The sequence below is a fragment of the Balaenoptera physalus genome (assembly GCF_965194825.1).
Source record: "Balaenoptera physalus genome assembly, chromosome: 16".
NCBI classification, from domain to species: Eukaryota; Metazoa; Chordata; class Mammalia; order Artiodactyla; family Balaenopteridae; genus Balaenoptera; species Balaenoptera physalus.
In genome coordinates, this window is record NC_138898.1 from 76440314 (window position 1) to 76466114 (window position 25801).

The following is a 25801-nucleotide window of genomic DNA, read 5'->3' on the forward strand; positions in this document are numbered from 1 at the left end:
CAGCGCATGCGCTCGCCCCGCCTTAGCGCGGAGCCCGAGCTTGTTGCTAGGGGAAGCTTTGAGGGGGCGCGGGTGGAAGGAAATAAGAAGCCGTGATCTGCGCCTGCGTGCAGAGTAGAGGTTGGGAGGGGTAAGGGAAGACTGCTGCTGGGCGCAGAAAAGGCGGGAAAACGGACTGTCCTGGTTAGTAACTATCCAGCCTGGTCGTGGGCTCCCAAGTTCGAGGAATCTTTGCTGAGAAAACTCGATCTGTCATATCCCTTCAGGAGACTGAGGCCCTTCACAGCAGCATGACCTGCACAAGGTCACAATGCATTTATGTCAAAGCATTTCCATGACCGTACCCAAGAGCTGCAGTAACCTTATGCCCTATACCAACCCAAACTAAAGAGTCAACAGGAAAAATCCCCTAAACCTCCCGAGCCTCTCTACCTTAAAAGTCCCACCTCAATCCAATCCCCAATAAACACCCTGGGAAACACTGGGCAAAAAAACCTTTTATTTCCCCCACATTCCAGCTCTCCACTTTTGTAATATCTCTTCCAACTCAGAATCAAGGCCCAAGAAGTTGATTCACACCTGGAGAGAAACAAAATAAAAAAACAGGGCAGGTCAGAGGACCTTTGGAGGAAGCTCTGGTATGGCTGCAGAAATTGGGGAAGGAGCAGAGGAAGTGACAACTAGAGATAGGTACAGGCACTTATTCCAACTGAGATGGCCTCAGGATCCCAGGATCTGCCAGGAGCCAGAAAGCCTTCCTTTCCCAGTCTGCTCAGATCTAAGAAAGGCTGAGAGGGTTCCACCTTTTCCCATCCCAAGTAGGTGGCTGGAGCAGTCAGGCCTAGCCCTAAGCAATATAAGCAAAGTTGATCTTGAGGGTCCAGCTCCTCTGGTCAGCACCTTCCCTGGGTCTAAGCTGTTTCCTCTTCTCCCACAGTTATTTCCTAGGGCACGACAGCCAGCTGAAGCTGAGAACAGTTTAAGAGCTGGGTGCACAATATATGACTCTCGAATTATATGACTCACCTGAAAGGGTGAGATTTTTTTATAGAACTTTTTTTTTTTTTTAACCTTAATGAGCTGATGGACTAACTAGTTAGCCAATATGTCCTACCCCCACTTTGGAGGCTGTGTCCCTGCAAAGATCCTGCTAGCAGAATCAACTTTTTCTAATGCAATGATGGCTAATGTAAAAGATCAGGTGCATGTGAAGTGCTTGGGCACATAGTATGTGTCCAGTAAAAGGGCATCATCAATCCTTTTGAGCAGTTCAAGATGAATTTTACAAAATTTGCATCATAAAACTGGGTATCAGAATTTCAGGACAAAAGCAAGACAAACATGATTCATATCCAGGACACAAAATCAAATTTGAACCCCCTTAATTCACCGCTGTTGCCAAAAAGCTTGGATGTGAACTACAGCTATGGATGAATCTTAAAATCAGAATGTTAACCGAAAGAAGTCAGTTGCAAAAGAATATGTATGATTCCACATATATAAAGTACAAAAATAAGTAAAACCAAACCATATTGTTTAGGAAAAGCTGTCTCAGTTACAACTGCCACTCACACCCCATCCCCTATTCCCACAGGACTGAGTCAGAGAACCTTACCTGAGAACGAGACGGGAACTAGGCCAGTGCCCTCAGAACCGGGTTCTAGACCAGTGGGACTCCCGGCGTGGGTGGAAGCACACAGCAGTGAGACAGCAGAGAAGGCCACAGAAGAGAAGCAGGAAGGAGCCCAAAACCAGCAGCCTAGAGCCACACAGAGCCAGCTCCTCCTAGGGGTGGGGACAGGAAGGGGAGGAGGAATGATGGAGAGAAGGGACTGTGGAGAATCCTCCCTTGGGAAGATATCTTAGATACCCCCAGCCCAAGGGCTATAGAGAGAAGCCTCCATGGGGGAGAGGGCTCTCCACATCCAGGGAGCAACTAAAGGGAAAATTCTATTCTTATTTTCATGCAAGCTAACATTTGTCTCAATGGTCTACAAACCGCTTTCTTGCCCAAACATTTAAACTGAACCCCTATAATGACTCCAGGAGATAGGAAAGTTCACTATTGTCTACATTTTGAAATGTGCAAGCAGGGCCAGGTCTGGAAACCAAGGTCTCTGATTCCAAGCTCCCAGGTCAGGCTCTTCACCACGGTCTTTGCAAATGTGAGGGAACAGTATGAAGCAGCCTCCTAACTGGTCTCACTCCTCCACTTAGCCAGTCTTGTCCACCCAGCACCAGTGACTCCCATGGCCTGCAGTATCAAGTCACAGCATCTTAGCCAGGCCTCACGGTGCCTCATGACCTGGCCCCTGCATCTCTTTTGTCTCTTCCCCTATGTCATTCCTAAGCCCTCGTCGTGGAGTGCTCCTGAAGCCTGCACACTTTTCAGTCCCTAGGCCTGTGCTCATGCTGGTCCCTTTGCCTGGAATGCATCTCCCCCCTCCTGAACCGCCTCTACTGCATTCCTGCCCATGTCTTCCTCATTCTTCAAGGATCATCCTGACAGAGCAGAATGAGCCTGGGACTTGGAAGTCAGAAGGCTGTAAGTTGCAATCCTGGCTCTGCCACTTAACCAGTTGTGTGGCCTGGGGCAATTCACTCCCTCTAAGTCTGTTTCCTCATCTGTAAAATGAGATAATAACAGCTACCTCATAACAGCCTTAAAAAGGCTATTTTAAGATCAAATGAGATAATGAAACTGAAAGCACTTAGTAAGGTATAAACTACTGTAAACAATTCCCTTTCTTAAATGCCACCTTCTTGGTGAAGCACTCTCCATAAATGTTCAAGTCAGAGTTAATTGGTCCTTACTCTGTTTGAATAACACTTTGCCTATGATAGCAATTAGCCCATTCTGCCTCTTATTACAGCTTCTGAATTCCTTTGAGGTGAAGATCATGTTTTATTGTATCTATAGACAATTGTTAATAGTAATAGCTGTCATTTATCCAATCTCTATTATGTACCAGGTGCTTTACATTCATTCTCATTTATCCTTATTTGTTGGTACTAGGAGAGAGTATCATGTTTTCTATTTTACAGCTGAGGAAGCTGAGGTTCAGAGAGGCCCACATGCTTGCTCAAGGTCACACAACCTCTGAGGCAGGATTATAAAGCCTGTGCTTTTCTACTAGGTAAAATTGCCTCCAGAAGCCATCAAGACACAGCATTCAGCATGGCAGTTTATGAAACCCCAACAATCTGAGGCTCTTACAGAGGTGAGCAACTTGGTGAGCACAAGACCTTCGTGGCTCCAGACACTGACACACTCCTCAGCCATCCTAGGGTTCAGGGTGGCATTTCCTGCTCCCTCTTCCGAGCAGGACATGGGTGGCTGGCTGGAGGGCAGGATTCCTGGAGCAGCACTAAAATACAGGCAGGTTCCTGGGGTCCTTTCCGTGGTCACCCTGGCTGTAATGAGGACCAGCTCTCCTGCAGAAGATCCTATGAGAGGCACAGGGGAGGAGATGGAAGAAAATGCAGGGTGGGATGGGAGTCATCAATCTTTAGACAGCTATTCATTTATGTAGGCTTCCTACTGTACCAGGTATTTTGGCATTGATTCTATTCAGTAAAGTCCTCTAATACCATCATTTGCATCACTGAGAAATGAAAATAGCCGTGTACCGATATAAATAAAAATTAATTTAAATTAGCTCACAATCAATAAAACAATCATACCAATACTCGGAAAGCTGCAGCAAAACTGGGGTAAATACACATTGCTGATGTCAATTTGTATAAACTAGTTCGTTCTTTTTAAGAAAGCAGTTTTCCACTACTACCCAAATCCATTAAAAGGTTCACATCCTATTTCAAATTAGTGGGAAAAGGATGGCCTACTCAGTCAATGGCCTTGGGACAATTTCCATTTGGGAAAAAAAAGTCAGACTCTTACCTCACACTATAAAGTCCAGATGTATTAAAGACCTATGCAAATAAACTAAAACAAAACAAAACAAAAACCTAAGCAAGTATTAAAAGAAAATACAGAATATTTTCTCATTTTAAAGTGGGAAAGAAAGGTCTTCCAAAAAAAGACACAAAACCTAAAAGACCAAGTAGAGGACAAGAGCAATAAATTTCATAAAAACTAAGAACAATGAAAGATAAGTTCTATCTTGCCTTAAACTATACAATGAAAGATAAGTTAAAAAAAAAAAAGTCACAGAATGGCTGAAAATACCTATAACATATTTAATTGGCAAAAGGGTTTACTATCCAGAATGCATAAAGATCTTCTAAAAAAATTCAGAAGATAAAGACAAATAACTTAAAAGAAAAATAAGTAAAGGATATGAATAGGAAATTCAGAGAAGACATGAAAATGGCCAATAAACCTATAAGAAGATGCTCAACCTCATTAGCAATCAGGAGAAAGTAAATTAAAACAATCAGGTAATTCCTTAGACCATTAAATTGGTAAAAATTAAAAAGACTGACAATAACAAGAGTTGTTGAAATGTGGAGAAATGGGCGCTCTCCACTGGTGACACTTCTAGAAGACAATTTGGCTGTTTCTGTTGCAATTTTAAATGAAGACAGAGAAGGACTGAGAGGATGCCCACCAAACTGTGGACTCTGCAGAGACGGTAAGGAGGACTTTTACATTTGCTTTGTACACTTCTGTGTAGTCTGAATCCACAATAAAATGAATTTGTGTATTTAAAAAGAAAGGTCCATACTCTTTGACTCAGTAATACCACATGCAGAAACTAGTCCTAAGAAAAAGATTCAAAAGAAAAGTGCAGAGTATACCAAATGTTTATTGTGTTTTCATAAAAAATACCAAAAAATAGAAAATAATAAAAATGTTTATCAATAAAGAAAGCATTAACAAATGATGGCCTAACCAATTAACAGATCAATTTACATCCGTTAAAATAATAATGTTCTGGCCACTCAGTAATACAAAAAACATGATGTCATAAAGTGAAAAAAGAAATACAAACCAGTATATACATCATAATTGCAACTGAGAAACATATATGTAAAATTCTGTAAGAGAACTCCCCTTTATTCTATGTTCCCCTGATCGAATCTGTCACCAAATCCTGTCCATCCCACACTTCTATCGACTCTCTCAAATCAGTCCCCTTCTTTCACACCACTGTCTTAGCTCAGATAAGTCACCTTTTTATCGCAACCACCTCCTAACTGGTCTTTGTACATCTGGACACATTCCTTCCAGGCAGTCAGCCAACAGAGTATGATCTTTTAAAAAGAATAATAACAAAATTCTATTTTCCTGATCAAACTCTTTGAGCTAGCCAAATGTCCTGGATAAAGTCCAATTACCTTGGCTTGGCACAAGGGACTCTCCATGGGATTCTGCCTGCTTCTTCAGACCCATCTCCTGCCACTCATTCAACACTCCTTCCCCTGCACCAGTCAAACTGAACCCCTGGAAGTTCCTAAATGTGCCATCATAATCCCATATGCATGCCTTTGCATATGCTCTTCCCTCTGTCTGGAAGAGCACATTCCTAAACCTCCCTCAAGCCTCAGCTCAAGCCCCGTATCCTTGGAAAAGCCTGTCTTCGCCATCCCTGCTTGATGGACTTATGAGTGCTCTCACTGTACCTTGTGTTCTACTGCACACACTGAAAGGTATTTACTTCTGTTCACATCTGTATCCTTGCTAGATTGTGAGTGACTTGTGGTGAGGATCCACATCTTACAGATCTCTGTATTCCCCATGCTTGGTACATAGTAGGTGCTCAACAATTACTGATTAGATGATATAATCATATGTGATTACTTTTTACTTGGTCCAAAAATCTTTGATGTTATAACTTTGTTTCTAACCATGAAGAAGCAGAAACTGACAAGCTGATCCTAAAATTAATATAGAAGTTCAAGGGATCTGGAATAACCAAAACAATCTTAAAAAAAAAAAAAAAAGAACAAAGCTGGAGAATTCATATTTTCTGATTTCAAAACTTACTACAAAGCTACAGTGATCAAAACAGTGTGGTACTAGCATAAGCATAGACATGGATCAGTGGAATAGAACTGAGAGTCCAGAAATAAACCCATATGTCTACGGTAGATTGCTTTTCAGTAAGAGTGCAAAGGCTATTCAATGAGGAAAGAATAGTCTTCTCAACAAAACGTGCTGGGACAAATGAATAGTACCTGCAAATGAATAAAGTTGGACTCCATCCTCACACCATACACAAAAAAATTAACTCAAAATGGATCACAGACCTAAATGTTAGAGCTAAAACTATAAAATCCTTAGAAGAAAATACAGGAAAACCTATATTTAGTGACTTTGGGTTAGGCAAAGTCTTCTTAGATATAATACTAAAATCACAAGCAACGACAACAAAAAAATAGATAAACTGGACTTCATCTAAATTAAAAACTTTTGTGCTTCAAAGCACACCATCAACAAAGTGAAAAGACAACCCAGAGAATGGGAGAGAAAATCTGCAAATCATACATCAGATAAGAGGCCTGGATCTAGAAAGCATAAAAAAAACTCCTACAACTCAATAATTAAAAGAAAAATTATTCGATTTTTAAAATGGGCAAAGACTCTGAATATACATTTCTCTGAAGAAGATATACAAATGGCCAATAAGCACATGAAAAAATGTTCAATATCATTAGTCATCAAGAAAATGCAATAATCAAATGATGCAACCGATAAGGGCTTAATTTCCAAAATATACAAACAGCTCATACAACTCAAACCAAAAAACAAACAACACAATCGAAAAACGGGCAGAAGATCTAAATAGACATTTCTCCAAAGAAGACATAAAGATGGCCAATATGCACATCGAAAGATGCTTATCATCGCTAATTATTAGAGAAATGCAAATCAAAACTACAATGAGGTACCACCTCACACCAGTCAGAGTGGCCATGATTAAAAAGTCTACAAATAACAAATGCTGGAGGAGGTGTGGAGAAAAGGGAACACTCCTACACTGTTGGTGGGAATGTAAATTGTTGCAGCTACTATGGAGAACAGTATGGAGGGTCCTTAAAAAACTAAAAATAGAGTTGCCATATGACCCAGCAATCCCACTCCTGGGCAGCATATATCCAGCCAAACTATAATTCAAAAAGATACATGCACCCCTATGTTCATAGCAACACTATTCACAATAGCCAAGACATGGAAACAAACTAAATACTACTCAGCCATAAAAAAGAATGAAATAATGCCATTTTTCAGCAACATGGATGGACCTAGAGATTATCACACCAAGTGAAGTAAGTCAGAAAGAGAAAGACAAATACCGTATGATATCACTTATATGCGGAATCTAAAATACGACACAAATGAACATATCTACGAAACAGAAACAGACTCACAGATATAAAGCACAGACTTGTGGTTTCCAAGGGGAAGTGGGGGTTGGGGAGGGAAGGATTGGGAGTTTGGGATTATCAGATGCAAACTACAATATTATATATAGGATGGATAAACAAGGTCCTACTGTATAGCACAGGGCACTATATTCAATATTCTGTGATAAAGCATAATGGAAAAGAACATGAAAAAGAATATATATATGTATAACTGAATCACTTTGCTGTACAGCAGAAATTAACACAACATTGTAAATCAACTATATTTCAATAAAATTTTAAAAAAAGAAAATGCAAATTAGAACCTTAGTTAGGTATCACTTCACACTGACTAGGACAGCTGTAGTCAAGAAAACAGGAAATAACCAGTGTCGGTGAGGATGTGAAGAAATTAGAACTCTCATACACTGCTGGTAGGAATATAAAACGGTACAGCCACTTTGAAAAACAGTCTGGCAGTTCCTCAAAAGATTAAACATAGGGACTTCCCTGGTGGCGCAGTGGTTAAGAATCTGCCTGCCAATGCAACACAGGTTCGATCCCTGGTCCGGGAAGATCCCACATGCCGCAGAGTAACTAAGCTCATGCGCCACAACTACTGAGCCGCGCTCTAGAGCCCGTGAGCCACAACTACTGAGCCTGCGTGCCTAGAGCCCGTGCTCCTCAACAAGAGAAGCCACCGCAATGAGAAGCCCACGCACCACAATGAAGAGTAGCCCCTGCTCACTGCAACTAGAGAAAGCCCACGGGCAGCTACGAAGACCCAATGCAGCCAAAAATAAATAAATAAATAAATTCATTTAAAAAAAAAAAAAAAAAGATTAAACACAGAGTTACCATATGACCCAGAAATTCCACTCCTAGGTACATACCCAAAAGAAATGAAAACATATGATAATGCAATAACCTGTACATGAGTGTTCAGGGCAGCATCATTCATAATAGACAAGAAGTGGAAACAATCCAAATGTCAATCAACTGATGAACGGATAAATAAAATGTGGAATACGTGTATAGTGAATGCTCTTCAGCAATAAAAAGAAATGAAGTACTAACATATGATACAACATGGATGAACCTTGAAAACATTATGCTAAGTGAAAGAAGCCGGTCACAAAAGACCACATATTATATGAAATGTCTGGAATAGGCAAATCTGCAGGACAGAAAGTAGTTACTCGTTGCCTGGGGCTGGAAGGTTAGGAGAAAAAGGGAAGTGCGTGCTAATGGGAACAGGATTTCTTTGTCAGGTAATGAAAATGGTCTAGAATTGACAGTGATGCCAGTTGCACACTTTTGTGAATATAAAAAAGCCATTCACTTGTACATTTTAAACAGGTGTACTTCACAGCATGTGAGTCTTACCTCAATAAAGCTATTATGTTTTTTATATAAAAAGAACAGGAGAAATTGTCCTGAGTCTATATAATCAGACACATTCCTTTTCTCTTGCTCTCTAATCACACACATGTACACTTGGCAATACAGAGACCTACTCTCACCTGGCAATATGCGTATGTGTGCCTCCACACACATACACCTATTGACCCATAGGAGAATCTTAGAACGATAGTGTTGGAAAGGACCTCAGAAGTCTAAGAATTCCACCTTTCTCTCCTCCTTCTTCATCTCCACATTTTTTAGATAAGGAACTTGAGGCCAAATCTCACACAGGAATTAATGGCACCCTCTGACTCACTCTCACTCATCATCTTCCCAGAAGACTCTAAGCAATTTGGGAATGGAGGATGTCTGATTTTTCTGTATCCTTCATAGCACACAGAGCTGTGCTAAGCACATAACAGGCACTAAAGACACTAGTTTAAATAAATAGAACGTGTTTCTCTGATATCCCTGAGGAAAAAGAAAGTGCCTCTAACAGAAGCCCCAAGGGATGAACAGGGTTGAGAAAGAACTTTAGGTCAAATCTTGCCCATCTCATCACACCTCCAAGGATAGAATCAAAGAACCTCAAAGTTGGAAGGGGAGAGAGAAAACATTTATAGAGAACCTACACAGTGGGCATTGTGTTCACTGAAAGTATCTAGTCCTATTACAGCAGAAGTGACTAACGCCCAGAGATGTGCCCAAGGTCACCAGGATGGTGAGGTCAGGGGCAGGGCCCACCTGTGAATGTTCTGATATGCAACCCCACAGTCCTCCTTGGTCTCACCTTTCAATCCCATACGACTACCCTGGACCTGGGTTTGGAACGTCTGGGTCTTGTTCCTGTCTCGATCATCTCCGAAGTTCAAGGTGGTCAGTAAGCCCACGACGTGAGACCCACGCCACTTCCCTTTGACTGTCCCATTCACGGGGCACAGGGTCAGCTGGCCAAAAGATCTCAAGAAGGAGACCCAGTCCTGTGTGCAAAAGGAAGGTGGGGAGAGGTGAGAGGAGATCAGCAGCAAGAGCTGGCCTGCAGGGGAAGGATGAGCAGGAGGGTGAGTACTCACCTGAGGGATGTCAGGGCTGCGTAGGCCAGTCTTGTGGGTGAGGAGGAAGCCACCAAGGCCCAGGCCAGAAAGGCCAAGAAGCAGCAAGATCAAAGTGACACAGACCAGAGGTGGGTGGTGGGCCAGGCAGAGATGCAGGTTGTGCCCTGCCTGGCAGCTGCCCATGGGGAGCAGAGGGGTCTGGGCCTCCAGGGAGAGCCTGCTGGAGGACAGGAAGGGAGACCTGGACAAGAGTCTGCCAGTAAGAAGGCACTTACCCATTTTATTCAAAGGAAGTGAAAGCACCGAGAAGACAAGGGACTTGGCCAAGGCCACACAGCCAGTTAGCGGCAGAGCCAGGACAAGAACCCAAGGCTCTTGACTCCAAGTGTTCATCTCCATGCACCACTCAATAAATGTTTGCTGCATTTCATTTCTGAAGTAATCAAGGTGGAAGCAGAGCAGAGCACGCTGTACTGGAAAAAGGAACTCAAAAAGGAGAATTCTCAACGGGAGAAATTCAGGAAGCAGCTGTTCTGGGGCTAGGGTTTGGCTGAAGAACAGTTCCAGCTGATAGCCCAGACAAGGGAAGCGTCTGATGAAAAAGAACTCCACTTTGGAGCTAAACTCAATTTGAGTCCTCCTCTGCCACTCACTGGCTATGTGAGAAAAATGAGCGAACCTCTGCGAGCTTAAGAATCTGTGAAATGGGAGTTCTAAGAACATCAAGTAGTGAGGACTAAATAGAGCAGATAAAACAGTTTGCATAGTACTTGGCCTTGCAGGAACTGAACAAATGTCCATTTCCTTTCTATTCCTCTGGGTCATATTGATCTTCAAAACCAGATGAAGCAAGGCAAAAAGACTGTGGGGAAAACTGAGGCTCGGGCACTTTAACAAAGGAGTGGTAGGGCCAAGGTCTGAAACCCGTCTCCTGCTTCCAAGTGGAGTGCGCTTTCCCTGGCGAGAAGCAAGAGCCTGATGAAAAGGAACATCCGGAAGGCAAGATAAACATATGGGATGGGGGAGAAGGAGGGCTCCAGGGAAATGCAGGTGTCACAAACGCACAGCCCTGGCCCTGCCTCCCCTCCCGGAACATCTGTAAAGGGGGAAAAGGCAGGAAGGAGGAGGGTAGAGCCTGAAGATCGGAGGCTGTTGGTGCACCTAGGCCTCCCCTCCCCCGCAAAGCCCCTCCAGCAGAAACTCAACACCCATATCCCTTCCCGCTGTAGCAGCGTCGAGTCCGCCCGCCGCTCGCTCTCACCGCTCGCAGCCGGGCGGAGGCCGGCGCCCCCCGCGACGTCACGCGAGGAGTCGCGAAGGGGCGGGGTCCGTGCTCCCACCCACCCCACCCCCAGTCTGCGGGATTCGCATGCGCAGTGCCCACGCGGGCAGCCGCCTCGCCCCTCCTGGTCAGGGTGGGGGCGTACCAAGAGGACATCCAATGCAGGGGCAAAGGGGAAAAATAACACCGCGGGAGGTGAGTAAAAGGGAGAGAGGCAAGGGAGCTAACCCTAGAGACGTTGTGAAACTGTCAACTCTCCATCCGGAGAGACCATGGGGGCATTTCAACGAGACTCTCGTCGCAGGCAATTTTCTTTTGCTCGTCTCCCACCCGCACCAATAGCACAGCCCAGCCGCGCCCTGGTTCCGGGTAAGGACTTGGGGTCCGCCCGGGGGCGGGGCTTCGGTCCTAGAACTCTGGCCTTCCGGGTTGGCCTTGGGGTTTGGGTTCCGTTCTTCTCTGCAGTCTAATAGTGTTTAACGTGTACACTTCACGCTTGGTCCCTGGCTTTTGGCGACTCCTAATGCGTAGCTGCCAGGATCCTACATAGATCTGCATAGATCCTACAGCTGCAAGGCTGCTCAATAGAGACCTCTCATTTCACTTCTGCCCGCATTTTAGAGATGAGAACACGAGGTCCATCTTAACCTGAAATAGCAGGACACGTGGAGCCAAGAACTTTGGGTTCAAATCCTCACTGTGTCCCTGCCCCTACATAAGACATAACCGTGCTCTTCTGGGGACTGAGTTTACTCCTCTGTTAAAGGGGATCATCTTATCTATCTCACTTGTTGGATAGGAAGATTAAGAGGTAAAGTGTGGGAAAACATGAACCCACTGAGCACACAACCAGCACTGGACAAATGCTGTTTGAAACATAATCTGAGTATTCAATTCTACTGAGGCTTTCTTAAAGCAGAGACCATGTCTTTCTGTACGACCACCCAAAATCCTCTCATATATCGTCAAATGATATTCAACAAGGGTGCCAAGACCATTCAGTGGAGAAAAGCTTGTCTTTGCAACAAATAGTGTTAAGAAAACTGGATATCCACGTGCAAAAGAATGAAGTTATTAAACTCTTACTTTACACCCTATGCAAAAGTTAATTCAAAATGCATGGAAGGGGACTTCCCTGGCGGTCCAGTAGGTAAGATTCCTGGCTTCCACTTCTGGGGGCACCAGTTCCATCCCTGGTCGGGGAACTAAGATCCTGCGTGCCGCATGGCCAAATAAACAACCAAACAAAAAAAAACCCCAAATTCATGGAAGAACTAAATGTAAGAGCTGAAACTATACAACTGTTAGAAAGAAACATAGGGGGAAAGCTTCATGATGTTGGATTTGGCAATGATTTCTTGAATATGACACCAAAAGCACAGACAGCAAAAGAAAAAAATAGATAAATTGGACTACATCAAAGTTTAAAACTTCTGTGCATCAAAAGACAACAGAGTGAAAAGGCAATCCATGGAATGGGAGGAAATATTTGCAAATTGTGAATCTGCTAAGGAGTTAATATCTAGAATATATAAAGAACTCCTACAACTCAACAACAACAGCAAAACCAACTTGATTAAAAAACGGGCAAAGGGGCTTCTTGGTGGTGCAGCTGTTAAGAATCCTCCTGCCAATGCAGGGGACACGGGTTTGAGCCCTGGTCGGGGAAGATCCCACATGCTGCGGAGCAACTAAGCCTGTGCACAACAATAGTTGAGCCTGCGCTCTAGAGCCCATGAGCCTCAACTACTGAAGCCCGCATGCCTAGAGCCCATGCTCTGCAACAAGAGAAGCCACCACAATGAGAAGCCCGTGCAGCACAACGAAGAGTAGCCCCCGCTCGCCGCAACTAGAGAAAGCCCGTGCGCAGCAACAAAGACCCAACTCAGCCAAAAATAAATAAATTAATTAATTAAAAAAAAAAAAAACGGGCAAAGGACTTGAACAGACATCTCTCCAAAGAAGATATACAAATGACAACACATAAGAAGATTCCCAACATTACTAATCATTAGGGAAATGCAAATCAAAACCACAATTAGATACCACTTCATAGCTATTAGGATGGCTACTATCAAAAAAAAAAAAAAAGGAAAATAACAAATGTTGACAAGGGTGTGGAGAAAGTGGAACCCTTGTGCATTGTGGGTGGGAATGCAAAATGGTACACCTACTATGGAAAACAGACCAGTGTACCTTTGAAAATTTTTAAATAGAATTACCATATTATCAAGCAATTCCACTTTGGGGCATATACCCCCCAAAATTGAAAGTAAGGTCTCCAAGAGATATTTCTATACCATGTTCATAGCAGCATTATTCAAAAGACATAAAAGGTGGAAGCAACCCACATGTCCATCGACAGATGAATGGATAAAAATATATGATATATACATACAATGGAATATTATTCAGCCTTAAAAAAGGAAGGGCATTCTGACACATGCTACAACATGGATGAATCTTGAGGACATTATGCTAAGTGAAATAAGCCACTCACAAAAAGACAAATATTGCATGATTCCACTTTATATATGAGGTACAAAAAGTAGTCAGAGTCATAGAGACAGAAAATAGAGTGGTGGGGGGAGAGGGGAATAGGGAGTTATTGTTTGATGGGTCCAGAGTTTGAGTTTTGCAAGATGAAAAGCATTCTGGAGATGGATGGTGGGGACCACTGCACAACAAGGTGAATGTACTTAACACTACTGAACTATGCACTTAAAAATGATTAAGATGGTAAACTTTATGTGTATTTTGCCACAATTAAAAATAATGATTAAAAAACCTTGGACGGGGGGACTTCCCTGGTGGCGCAGTGGTTAAGAATCCGCCTGCCAATGCAGGGGACACAGGTTCGATCCCTGGTCTGGGAAGATCCCACATGCTGTGGAGCGACTAAGCCTGTGAGCCACAACTACTGAGCCCACGTGCTGCAACTACTGAAGCCCACACGCCTAGAGCCCGTGCTCCACAATGAGAGAAGCCACTGCAATGAGAAGCCCGCGCACTGCAACGAAGAGTGGCCCCCGCTCGCTGCAACCAGAGAGGGCCCGTGCGCAGCAACAAAGACACAACACAGCCAAAAATAAATAAATAAATTTAAAAAAAAAAACCTGGGGGGGATTTATGGCACAGTCTCCTAGGGTATAGTGGGTGTTTTATAAATGCCACTGATTGTTGCAATTCCAAGTGTAGGAAGTATTTTCTTCTCAAAGGAAAAATAAGTGTAGCTGTCAGAATTTTAGAATCTAGGAATTGGAAGGCACTTAATAACTGAACAAGTTCAACAATACCACCACCCTCCTTTATTTTCCAGATGCTAAACTGATGTCTGGAGAAGTTAAGGGACTTGCCCCAAGTCTCCCAGCCAGTTAAGCCTCAGCCAGAACTAGAGCCCAAGTGTCCCAACACTGAATCCAGTCCTTTCCCACTAAATCCTCCTTCGTCAGCTCTGCCAAGAGATCTCTCCTGAAAACCTACAAAAGTCTCTGCCCATTCACTCTCAGTCATGTCCAGCCCAGTCTGGGCCAACTAGGTAAACTTCCCCAGTCTTGATCTAGTCTCCCCACCTGCACCTCAGCTCCTGGAGTACTATGTTCTCACAAGCTCCAGGTTTTTTCATAGTTTGAGCACATAGTATTCACTCAGTAAATATTTGTTGATTAATTTACTAAAAACAGCTTCATACAAGCCAGTTTCCCTGAGAACTCACCCATTTTCAGTCTCATTTTATGGTTGGGAGCATGTCTGCCCATGCTTGAATGTTTGTGAAGTTTAGGTTAAAATGTAAAAGAAAGTTTATTTGGTCAACAGTTATTTTTTTAGTGCCTTCTATGGTCCAGGTACAAAATTAATATCCAAATAGCAAATATTTTGTTAATGCTTCTACTTAATGACAAGTCTAATTTGTAGGGTAAGATAAGACATGAAAGTGCCCAGTAGTGCTGGTATACAATAGGAAGTCAAGAAATGATTTCCCCCCATTATTCTTGTGCTACAATTAGGCGTATTTGGACAGCAGTTTCTATAAATGACAATAATTGATATTTACTTGCCAAACCAAACAAATCCTATGGACCAGTAGAGGCAGACTGGTTAGAGCAAGAAACTGCCTCGAGGTCTGAGAATCAGGGTAAATGGATGTGAACAAATGTCTTATATATTTAAAAAAAAAAAAAGTTGGAGGAGAACCGGTGAAGACACAAAAACTGGTTGCGCACTATAATGCTCCAGTATTACACCAACATTCTGAGTTAATCCACTCAGCAGGCCCTCAAAGGATGTTATTGTGGAAACCTGGTCCTAGACATGTTTAATTTAACCAAGGTCACACAGATAGTAGGTGGCAGAAGTTGGCTTATGATTCAAGCTTGACTACAGCCTATCATGTGAGAATCAGAAAGCTGATGGATAAGGGAATCAACCAGTTCCTTGAAAGGAATCTCAGGAGGGATTCCTCAATCACTCCACAGTGATAAATTCCTCTCAGAGCTCTGGCCCAGATAAAGCTGCTCTCAGAGATCTGTTTGATTTTTTTCCTTCCAAATTATTGTCTTAAAATTTGGGGGGACTAAAGACCCTTTTGAGAATCCAATGAAAGCTTTTCATTTAGTCAGGCAGATATTCATTCAATAAACATCTGTGAGCTGCCAGGCTCTATTCTGTGAGCTAGGAATACAATGGGGAACAAAGCATTCAGGATCCCTGGCCTCCTGGAACTATAATCTGCTTCTGGACCCTCTCCCTGGAAAAATGCACTTTCATCTAAACATTTGCATGCAGTTTAAATCAGTGGAACCTCAGTCCTCTTGGAGCTCATCCTTGGACAAGAGCCCCTAGATACTTAATAACGTTCCTTCTACCCTAGTTAAACCTCAGTTTTGTGTTTAGTTTCATATCAGAACTGCTTGATAACATTACTGCTTTCTCCCTTTATGACTTGGTTTCATCCATTCAATCAACCAATTCATTCATTCAATAAATATCTGAACACTTGCTAACTGCCAGGCACTTGGTTAGGTACTAAGGGAAGCCATATTTCCTACCAATGAAATGCCTTAGTGAAAGAGGCAGACACACAAAAAAATTATGATAAAATGTCTAATACCGTAATAGATAAATAATCACATAACATATAATAACAGTAGCTACCCACTACTGAATAACTTCTAAATGGGTCAAGCATTTAATGGCCTTTAAATGTTACCTCGTTCAACCATGCCAATAACAAAATATTATCCCTACTTTACAGATGAAAAAACCAAGGCTTAGCAATGTTAGGAAACTTGCCAATGGTCTCCAGCTAGTCAATAGCTACATATAATACACACACACACACACACACACACATAATAAAAATATTGGGGAAAAAAGGAAAACATGTCTATAAGCCTGGAATAAGAGATACTTTCTCAAGCAGGACACATATATACAGAAACCATACATGAAAAAATTGATAAACTTAACTGTTTAAAATTTAAAACTTCTATATGATAAAAAAAAACATGTAACTGAGAAGTGGGAGAAAATAACTGCAATATATATTAATAGTCAAGAGATTAGTAGTAACTAATATGTTGTCCCCCTGAGGTAAAATTTATATAGTGTGAAATGCACAGATCTTAAGTGTAAAATTTCATAAATTTTAACAAATGTAATGCCTATGAAAACACCTCAATCAAGACATAAAACACTTGCATCACTCCCAGAACTTCCCTCATTCCCCTTCACTCCCTACCTTCTCTGTCCAAAGGCCATCACTATTCTGATTCTATCACCAAATCTTTAATTTTTTTCCTTAAAATGTCCAAATTCTCTTACTAGGTTGTAAGTTTCCTTAAAGGAGGACCTGTTTCTTTTTCTCCTTTAGGTTGTGTGTGTGTGTGTTAAAATATATATAAAATTTGCCATTTTAACCATTTTCAAGTGTACAATTCAGTGGAATCAGTTACATTCACAATGTTGTGCAACCATCACTACAATTTATTTCCAAAACTTTTTTATCACCCCAAACAGAAATTAGGTAACCATTAAGCAATAATATCCCCCCTGACCCAGACCCTAATAACCTCTTATTTACTTTCTATCTTTATGAATTGCCTATTCTAAGATATTTCATATAAATGGAATCATAATATTTGTCTTTTTGTGTCTGGCTTATTTCACTTAGCATCATGTTTTCAAGGTTCATCCATTTATAGCATGTGTTCCTTTTTAAGGCTGAATAATATTACATTGCAGATACATACTACATTTTCTTTATTCATTCATGTGTTGGTGGACACTTAGATTTTTTTCCACATTTTGGCTATTGTGAATAATTCTGTTATGAACACTGGTGTACAAGTGTCTGTTTGAGCCCTTGTTTTCAAATCTTTATATGACTAGGAGTGGAATTGCTTGGTTATATGGTAATCCTATGTTTAACTCTTTGAGAAACTGCCAAACTGTTTCCCACAGCAGCTGCACCATTTTACATTCCCACCAGCAATACACAAGGGTTCCAATTTCTCCACATTCTTACCAACACGTTATTTTCTTTTTGATAATAACCACCCTAGTGCTTTGGAGGTGGTATCTCATTGTGGTTTTTATTTGCATTTCCCTAATGACTAATGGTATTGAACACTTTTCACGTGCTTATTTGTCATTTGTATATCTTATTTGGTAAAAAAAAAAAAAAAAGATATTAAATTGCCTAGAAGGACACACAGGGCCAGTCATTAACTTTAGAGAGGTAGGTGGCAGTAGTAATTTTGCTTTGTCCTAAAAAGGAATTTATTTGTTACTAATGTGATTTGAAAACAACTTCTTTTTCATCAATGGCTTCAGTTAGTGTATGATTAGTGTATGATTATGATATACACCAATGATTCAAAAATCCCTATCTCTAAGCCATACATTGAAGTTTAATGTCCATATTTTCATATTTTTACTATAAAGCTCCATTCATTCAACATACATTTGTTGGGTACCCACTGTGTGCCATGGACTGTTCTAAGTGCTGGGGATCCAGTAGTGAATGTAACAAACAGATCTCTAGCCTGAGGAATTTATATCTTTGTTTATACTTGGTGTCATCTAGGCACCTCACTTAGCATGTTCAAAACTGAACTCAGGGAGTGACATCAGTGAAAAGGACAGAGTAGGTACCTCTAGTAGCCTATACCTCCCCAGAATTACTGAAAAAACCTGAGAAAAACTGTCAGAATGAACATATCAGAACTCTGGGAGATAGTCAAAGGTTTATAACAACTAAGTGAATGCTTAATCAAGAGAAAGGTCACAGAAACAGGGTAGGAGAGCTTTGTGGTGTTTTAATGTTAGCTTTGCTCCATTTCCCTCCTGGCACAGTGGCAGTCTTAAAAACAGAAGCCTGTGTTCCTGGTGTGGATATCTGGCCCCAGAGACAACCGAGTGAATCTTGTTCCCAGGAATTATGTTTGTTTGTTCTGACCTACCCATGGGTTCCCTGAAGGACTGATGTACCTGTTTTGCCTAACTCAGAACACTCTCAGGGCAGAGACATACCTTCATGGAGAATATTCCTAGAAAACATTAAAAGCCAAATGAACAAGCCAATGCCATCCAAGACAAAAGATAACAGGTGAGACAAACAAGAGACATACAAAACTCCAGAGAGGAAAAAAAAAATGGGAAATGAGGATCTTTGGTAAATAGGGCTTTGAAAAGCTCCCACATCCAGGACAGGATGCATGCTCAGAAAATACCTGAGAAGACCATAGCTTTCACCTCTGGCTGGTCTTTAGGTTCAGCACAGCAGGAAGTGAAGGCTAAGGCAGAGCTGTAAATGGCCTGGCTAAGTGTTGAAGGAGTGCACCAACACAGAGACAATCTGCAAAGACCTGGAAAGTATTTTTTCTTTTCCTCTCCTCTCTTCCCCACCCCTTTCTTCTCCTTTTCTCTCTCTTTTCTCCACAACATAATAATTTCAAAATGTTCAGTTTTCAGCAAAAAATTACAAAGCATGCAAAGAAACAATAAAATACAGCCCGTTCACAGGAAAAAGAAAGTAATAGAAACTGTCCCTGGGAAGCACAGATTCTGGACTTACTAGACAAAGACTTTAAATCAACTGTCTATAATGTGCTCAACAAGCTAAAGACATGGACAAAGAACTAAAGGAAACCAGGAGAACAATGTCTCAACAAATAGAGAATATCAATAAAGAGGTAGAAATTATAAAAAAGAACTAAATAGAAACTTAGGAACTGAAAAGTACAATAATGTTTTTAAAAAGTACAATGATGTTTTAAAATGTACACAGAATTTGTTTTAGTTGGGTATGATAAGACGACACAGAAATTAATGTCATGAAAGGAGAAGTTTTTATACTCAGAGATACCTAGAAGCAAAAGGCAAAGCACACCACACAGGGCAACATGGGGGAGCACCAGGGTCAGTCAGGAGGCAGTGGGAGTGGGAAAAAAATGTGGGGCAAGACCCCCACATTTTGTGGAAACATGAGAAGGAATGGATGAAGCAGGGTAAGCATACTCTGGATTGGTTAGTTTGAATAACTTCACTGGGTTCTTGGGTGTTGGAGCTGTCCCTGTTCTCTGGTATCTGGCCCTGGGGTGATTAGGACAGAGGGATAGTGGCCTAGAGTGTAAGAGGTTTGATAAAGGAGGTGGTTGGGGGTATAGGCTTTGGTTTGGTTGATTTGCATATGAAAGATACACTTGCAGATGAGTCCTTTACTCTCTCTAGGAACTGGCTAGCCCTGGGAGGTGCAGTATCTTCCAGGTCAGCAAGACCCCAAATGTCAAAGCGTCAGGAAATACTAAAATGAAAAATTCATTAGAGCAGTTCAACAGAAGATGTGAGCAGACAGAAGAAAGAATCAGTGAACTTTAAGATAGGTCAAATGAAATTATCCAATCTGAGGAGCATAAAGAAAGAAGAATGAATGAAAATAAAGAAAGCCTGAGAAACTTGTGGGACACCATCAATAATACCAATATGAAAGTAATGGGAATCCTACATGGAGACGAGAGAGAATAAAGGGCAGAAAGAATATCTGAAGAAAGAGTAGTTGAAAATTTCCCAAATTTTATTTTTATATATATGCACCCAAGAAGCTTCATGAACTCCAAGTAGGATAAACTCATAGATCCACACAGACACGTTATAATCAAGCTGTCCAAGGCCAAAGATAAAGAGAAAATACAGAAAGCAACAAAAGAGAAGCAACTTGTAATGTACAAGGGATCTTCAATAGATAAATAGCCAATTTCTCATCAGAAAACATGGTAGTCAGAAATCAGTGGGATGACATACTTAAAATGCAGAAAGAAAAAAACTGTCAACTAGGAATTCTATATCTTGCAAAACTGTCCTTCAAGAATAAAGAAGGGACTTCCCTGTTGGTCCAGTGGGTAAGAATCCGCACTCCCAATGCAGGGGGCCCAGATCTGATCCCTGGTAGGGGAACTAGATCCCACATGCATGCTGCAACTACGAGTCTGCATGCCGCAACTAAGACCCAGCGTAGCCTAAAAAAAAAAAAAAAAAAAAAAAGAATAAAGGAGAAATTAAGAGTCCCACATAACCAAAAGTTCACTACTAACAGACTTGCCCTACAAATGCTAAAGGGAGTCCTTCAGGCTGAAATGAAAGGACACTAAACAGTTACTTGAAGCTATACAAAGAAGTAAAGAATACTGGTAAAGGTAACTACATAGGTAAATATAAAAGTCAGTATAATTGGCTTTGTAACTCCTCATTTTTTCCTATATGACTTATAAGACAAATGCATAAAATGATAATTATAAATCTGTTAACTGACACACAATGTATAAAGATATAATCTGTGATAATAACAATATAAAGGGAGAGGGACAGAGCTGTATAGGAGCAGAATTTTTGTATGGTATGAAGCTAAGCTGTATTAATTCAAACTAGGTTGTTATAAGTTTAAGATGCTCATTGTAATTCTGAGGATAACCACTAAGAAAATGATTATAAAATATACAGAAAAGGAAATGAAAAGGGAATGAAAATGGTACATTACTAAAAAAAAAAAAATCAAATAAACGTAAAAGAAGGTAGTAATGGAGGAACTGAAGAACAAAAAAGATATACAGAAAACAAATAACAAAATGGCAGAAGTAAGTTCTTCCTTATCAGTAATTACTTTAAATGTAAAAGGATTAAACTCTCCAGTCAAAAGGCAGAGATTGGCAGAATGGATTTAAAAAAAGAAAAAATCTATATGCTATTTACAGGAGACTCATTTTAGATTCAAAGACACAAACAAGTTGAAAGTAAAAGGATAGAAAAAGATATTCCATACAAATAGTAACCAAAAGAGAGCCAGGGATGGCTATGCTAACATCAGACAAAATAAACTTTAAGTCAAAAATTGTTTCAAGACACAAAGAAGAACATTATATATTGATGAAAGGGTCAATTAATCAAGAAGATATAACAGTTATAAACTTTATACACACCTATCAACAGAACCCCAAAATATATGAGGGCATGGGACTTCCCTGGCAGTCCACTGGTAAGACTTCACGCTTCCAATGCAGGGGGCATGGGTTTGATCTCTGGTCGGGGAACTAAGATCCCATATGCCACAGGGCACAGCCAAAAAAAAACAAAAACAAAATACATGAGGGCAGCTGTATGGCCTGGAGCTCCCGCCATAGCAGCAACGTACACTCCAATGTACGTCTGTTTCTTGTTCAAGTCCTTGTGTGGCAAAAGTTCTAGAGATGGATTGTGGTGATAACTGCACAATGTGAATGTATGTAATGCCACTGAACTGTATACTTAAAGATGGTTGAAACGGTAAATTTTATATTCTGTGTATCTTACCACAATAAAAAACTGGAGGGAAAAAATGAAACACCGACACATGCTACAACATGGATGAACCCTGAAAACATTATGCTAAGTGAAAGAGGCCAGACACAAAAGTGCACTTATTGTATTATTTCATTTATATGAAATATCCAGAAATGGCAAATCCATAGAGACAGAAAGCAGATTAGTAGTTGCCAGGGGATGGGCAGAAAGGAGACTAGGAAATAACTGCTTCATGGGTTTAGGGTTTCCTTTGGGGTGATGAAAATATGTTGGAACTAGATAGCTGTGATAATTGCACAACACTGTGAATGTACTTAATGCCACTGAATTGTACTCTTTAAAATGGTAAATTGTACATTATGTGTATTTTGCCACTATTTAAAAACCTGAGCTTATTACTTTTCCTTAATATATACTCCTTTTACTGCATCTTCATCTCAGGTAACAGGAGAACCATCGACCCAGTCTACCAGGTAAGAAACCTCTGAGTCAGCCTTGACTCCACCCTCTCCCTTTACCCCACCCATTCCATCCACCATCAGAATTGTCTCTGGTACCCTTCTCCTCCTCTCCATGCCTACTGCCTTTGATTGTTTCAGGCTCTCATCTCTCATCAGGACTACTGCAGCTATCTCCTAACCCTTCTCACTGCCTCCAGTTTCTCCTCCCTTCAATACATCACGCACATTGCCTACTCAATTAGCTTTCTAAAAGAGCAATCTCAAGATTCCGCTGCCCTCCTAAAGACCTCTGCTGACTCCAGGAGAAAGTTCCACCTCCTGGGACATCCTTCACAACCTAGCCTCAATCACCCAGCATCATCTTTCCATTTTTCACTCCAGCCACATAAACATCTTGCGATTCTAGCTATTCCACACCACCATAGTTTAGGCTAGCACTGTACTCTTCATGGAACACACTTACTTACTTCTACCTTGTACACACTTTCTCTTTCTTCAAACCAACCTCAAAGGTCACAGCCACTGTGATGTTTTTCCTCCACCCTCAGAATTGAGCCTCCACCCCCATCATGCTTCTACAACACTCCTTTCATTACAGTACACGGCACCCTGCATTTTAACTTTCTTGTAGAAAATCTATCTCCTTTGGGTTGTGAATTCCTGAAAGGCAAAGACTGCGTCACATCCTCCTCACCTCTATAACCTCAACACTCAATACGGTACCTGGCACATGGTAGTCTCAAAATGTTGGTGAGTTCTCTCTCCCATTCCCCCCAGCAACTGTTCTAAATCTCTCCCACTCTCCTCAAATCCTTTTTCCAACCTCTGAAACGTCCATCTGAACTGTCAGCAGATGACCTTACCAGAAAGAGGCCATCACTTATGAAATCCTTTATCATCTACACTTGTCACACACCCCCTCACCCTACATAGCCTGCATACCTGTCCAAACTTTCCTCCTTGTCTCTGTTCACAGAGGAAGATGTGTCCCTCCTCCAGCCCAAAGCCAACCCCTCCACTGTGCTCCAGATCCCCTCTCATCTCTCATTGCTTCCTCAGTCATCCTTCTCGGGCTTTCCTGGTGGTGCAGTGGTTAAGAATCTGCCTGCCAATGCAGGGGACACGGGTTCGAGCCCTGGTCCAGGGAGATCCCACATGTTGTGGAGCAGCTAAGTCCGTGCACCACAACTACTAAGCCTGCGCTCTAGAGCCCGCGTGCCGCAACTACTGAGCCTGCATGCTGCAACTACTGAAGCCCGTGCGCAACAAGAGAAGAGCCCATGCTCCACAACAAGAGAAGCCACTGCAATGAGAAGACTGCGCACCGCAACGAAGAGTAGCCCCTGCTTGCCGCAACTAGAGAAAACCTGCACGCAGCAACGAAGACCCAACACAGCCAAAAAAATAAAAGAAATAAAAAGAAATAAATTTTTTTTAAATGTTAAAAAAAAACAACTATATTCCTATTTAAAAAAATCATCCTTCTCTCCTTTTCCACCCATATTCATTCAGCAAATATTTACAGAGCAACTCTTTGTGTCTGGATGCTGGGCTTATAATGGCGAATGAGTTAGATAATGCTCCAGACCTCATAAAGCTTCTACTGTAGTGAGAAAGATAGACAAGTAAATCTGAAATGGATAAAAGGAAATGAATATGAAGATACAGGGAATAAGAGACAGGTCACTTTAAATAAGAAGATCAGAGAAGGGTTTTTTTTTTTTTTTTTGTGGACGTGATATTTGAGCTGATGCCTGAAGGATGTGAATGAGGTTTCTGTGTGAAGGTCTGGGGGGTGAGGATTCCAGGTAGAAGGAACAGCAATGCGAGGACCCAGAGACAAAAAACAAACCAAGGTTGTCTCAATGGCCTATAAGGCTCTCCAAGCTCCAGCCCCCTAACACCTCTCTGACCCCATTCCCTACTGTCCTTTCCCTCCCTCAGTCCACTGGCCTCCTTGCTGCTTTTCAATTATGTCAGGTCTACTCTCTTCCTAGAGCCTTTGTGCTGCTGGCTGTTCTCACTGCCTGCAGTTTTCCTTAGATATCTGCTTGGCTAACTTGCTCACTTTCTTCAAGTCTTTTCTCAAAAGTCACCTTCTCGACAAGGCCTACCCGACTACTTTACTTAAAATTGCGATTCATGTCCCCCTCCACCACAGACACTCCTGATCCCCTTACCCTACTTGGCTTTTTATTCTTCTATAGTGCCCATCACCTTGTAACATACTACATAATTTATTTATTCATTAAGTCTACTGTTTACTGGCTGCCCCCTCACTAGAACATTAACTTCATGAGGGCAGGAGTCTTTGGCCACTAATGTATCCTAAGGACTCAGACAGTGCTTGGCACATAGAAGGCGCTACACACAAATTTGTTAAATAAGTGAATTCTTCAAAACTTATTTCAGATATCATGTTCTTCACAAAGTTTTCCCCGGCTGTGAACAATCCCCACTTTTCCCCAAACATGAAATTAACCCCTCCCTTCTTTGGGCTACCTTTGTACCTTGTACCACTGTTGCATTTTCCAGATAATATTATAGTTTGAAAGAAAAAAAATTATAGTTTGTATGTCTATATCAAGGCAAGGTTCGGGACTCATCTAATTTACTTCTACATTCTTGTAGAATTATTATTCTTGCCATCTCAGGGCCTGGCAATAATATATGTGTATTATTTTGATGAATAAACTAATAAAACCACACCAAGATCAAAAGTCTGGAAATACTCTGTTGGTGAGGTTGTGGGAAAATAGGCCCACCCATAATGTTGACGGGAGTGTAAACTGACTGACTTACGCTCTCTGCAGGACAAAGTGAAAATATCTATCAAGCTGAACATAAATTTTGACCCAGAAATTCTACTTTTAGGAATTTATCACATTTACTCATTCAAGTATTCCAAGAAATATTACAAATATATTCACTGAGACATAGTTTATAATATTAAAAAAAAAACCTTAATTGTCCCACCAGTAGGGCCTTATACAAATTATAGTATATCCATAATAGAATACTACTCTGAAGCTGCTATATGGGATGAGACATATCTATTTGTACAAACATGGAATAAGCTCCAAGATATATCAAGTGGAAAGAGTATAATGCAGGGAAACGTATAGTATGCCAATATGTATGTTTCACAAAAGGGAGGACATTAGGTACACACGTGCTTATATGTACACAGAATATCTTGGAAAGATAAACAAGAAACTGAACAATGGCTGCCTCTAGAGAGGAGGACTGGAGTATTAGAGGTCAAGGTGAGGGGAAAACTTATTTTACGCTGTATACTCTGTTACTGTTTGAACTTTTTATCATGTATATTACCCTTCCAATAATAATTTAAAATTTTTTAATGATAAAAGAAGCCTCAAAGGTGCATATTGGGCAAGGATGGATAAGGATTCAACCCTCCATTGCCTTAGGTGACTGATTGATAGAAAAAT

The 25801-nt window shown here is 41.3% G+C and overlaps 1 protein-coding gene and 1 long non-coding RNA gene across 5 annotated transcripts; one reads left to right on the top strand and one right to left on the bottom strand.

Moving 5' to 3' along the window:
• Positions 1-479: 479 nt before the first annotated feature.
• On the bottom strand, positions 480-11170 carry TMEM219 (transmembrane protein 219). 4 transcript variants are annotated; one of them, XM_082428415.1, is made up of 6 exons: positions 11032-11170; positions 9789-9990; positions 9506-9695; positions 3218-3447; positions 1616-1785; positions 480-579 (listed from the first exon to the last, which is right to left on the bottom strand). In XM_082428415.1, the coding sequence occupies exons 2-5, from the start codon at positions 9951-9953 to the stop codon at positions 1648-1650; spliced, it is 723 nt and encodes a 240-aa protein (XP_082284541.1). In that variant the 5' UTR covers positions 9954-9990; positions 11032-11170; the 3' UTR covers positions 480-579; positions 1616-1647. The 4 variants fall into 4 exon arrangements, with proteins under 4 accessions (XP_082284541.1, XP_082284540.1, XP_082284538.1 ...); XM_082428414.1 differs by having other exon boundaries at positions 9789-9987; positions 11032-11165; XM_082428412.1 differs by lacking the exon at positions 11032-11170 and having other exon boundaries at positions 9789-11019.
• On the top strand, positions 11137-25662 carry LOC309644614. Its single transcript, XR_014254518.1, has 3 exons — positions 11137-11247; positions 22330-22361; positions 23326-25662. It is a non-coding gene; the product is annotated as an uncharacterized lncRNA (long non-coding RNA).
• Positions 25663-25801: the final 139 nt, after the last annotated feature.

What these genes read in the sequence shown, in the direction of transcription:
- TMEM219 (XM_082428412.1), bottom strand. Translation starts at nt 10,595, where the DNA reads ATGACCCAGAGGAATAGAAAGGAAATGGACATTTGTTCAGTTCCTGCA. An exon ending in GCAGCCCTGACATCCCTCAG is followed by an intron (nt 9,696 to 9,788) that starts GTGAGTACTCAC and finishes TTTTGCACACAG; the next exon opens with GACTGGGTCTCCTTCTTGAG. An exon ending in TCACCAAGTTGCTCACCTCT is followed by an intron (nt 1,786 to 3,217) that starts GTAAGAGCCTCA and finishes CCCCACCCCTAG; the next exon opens with GAGGAGCTGGCTCTGTGTGG.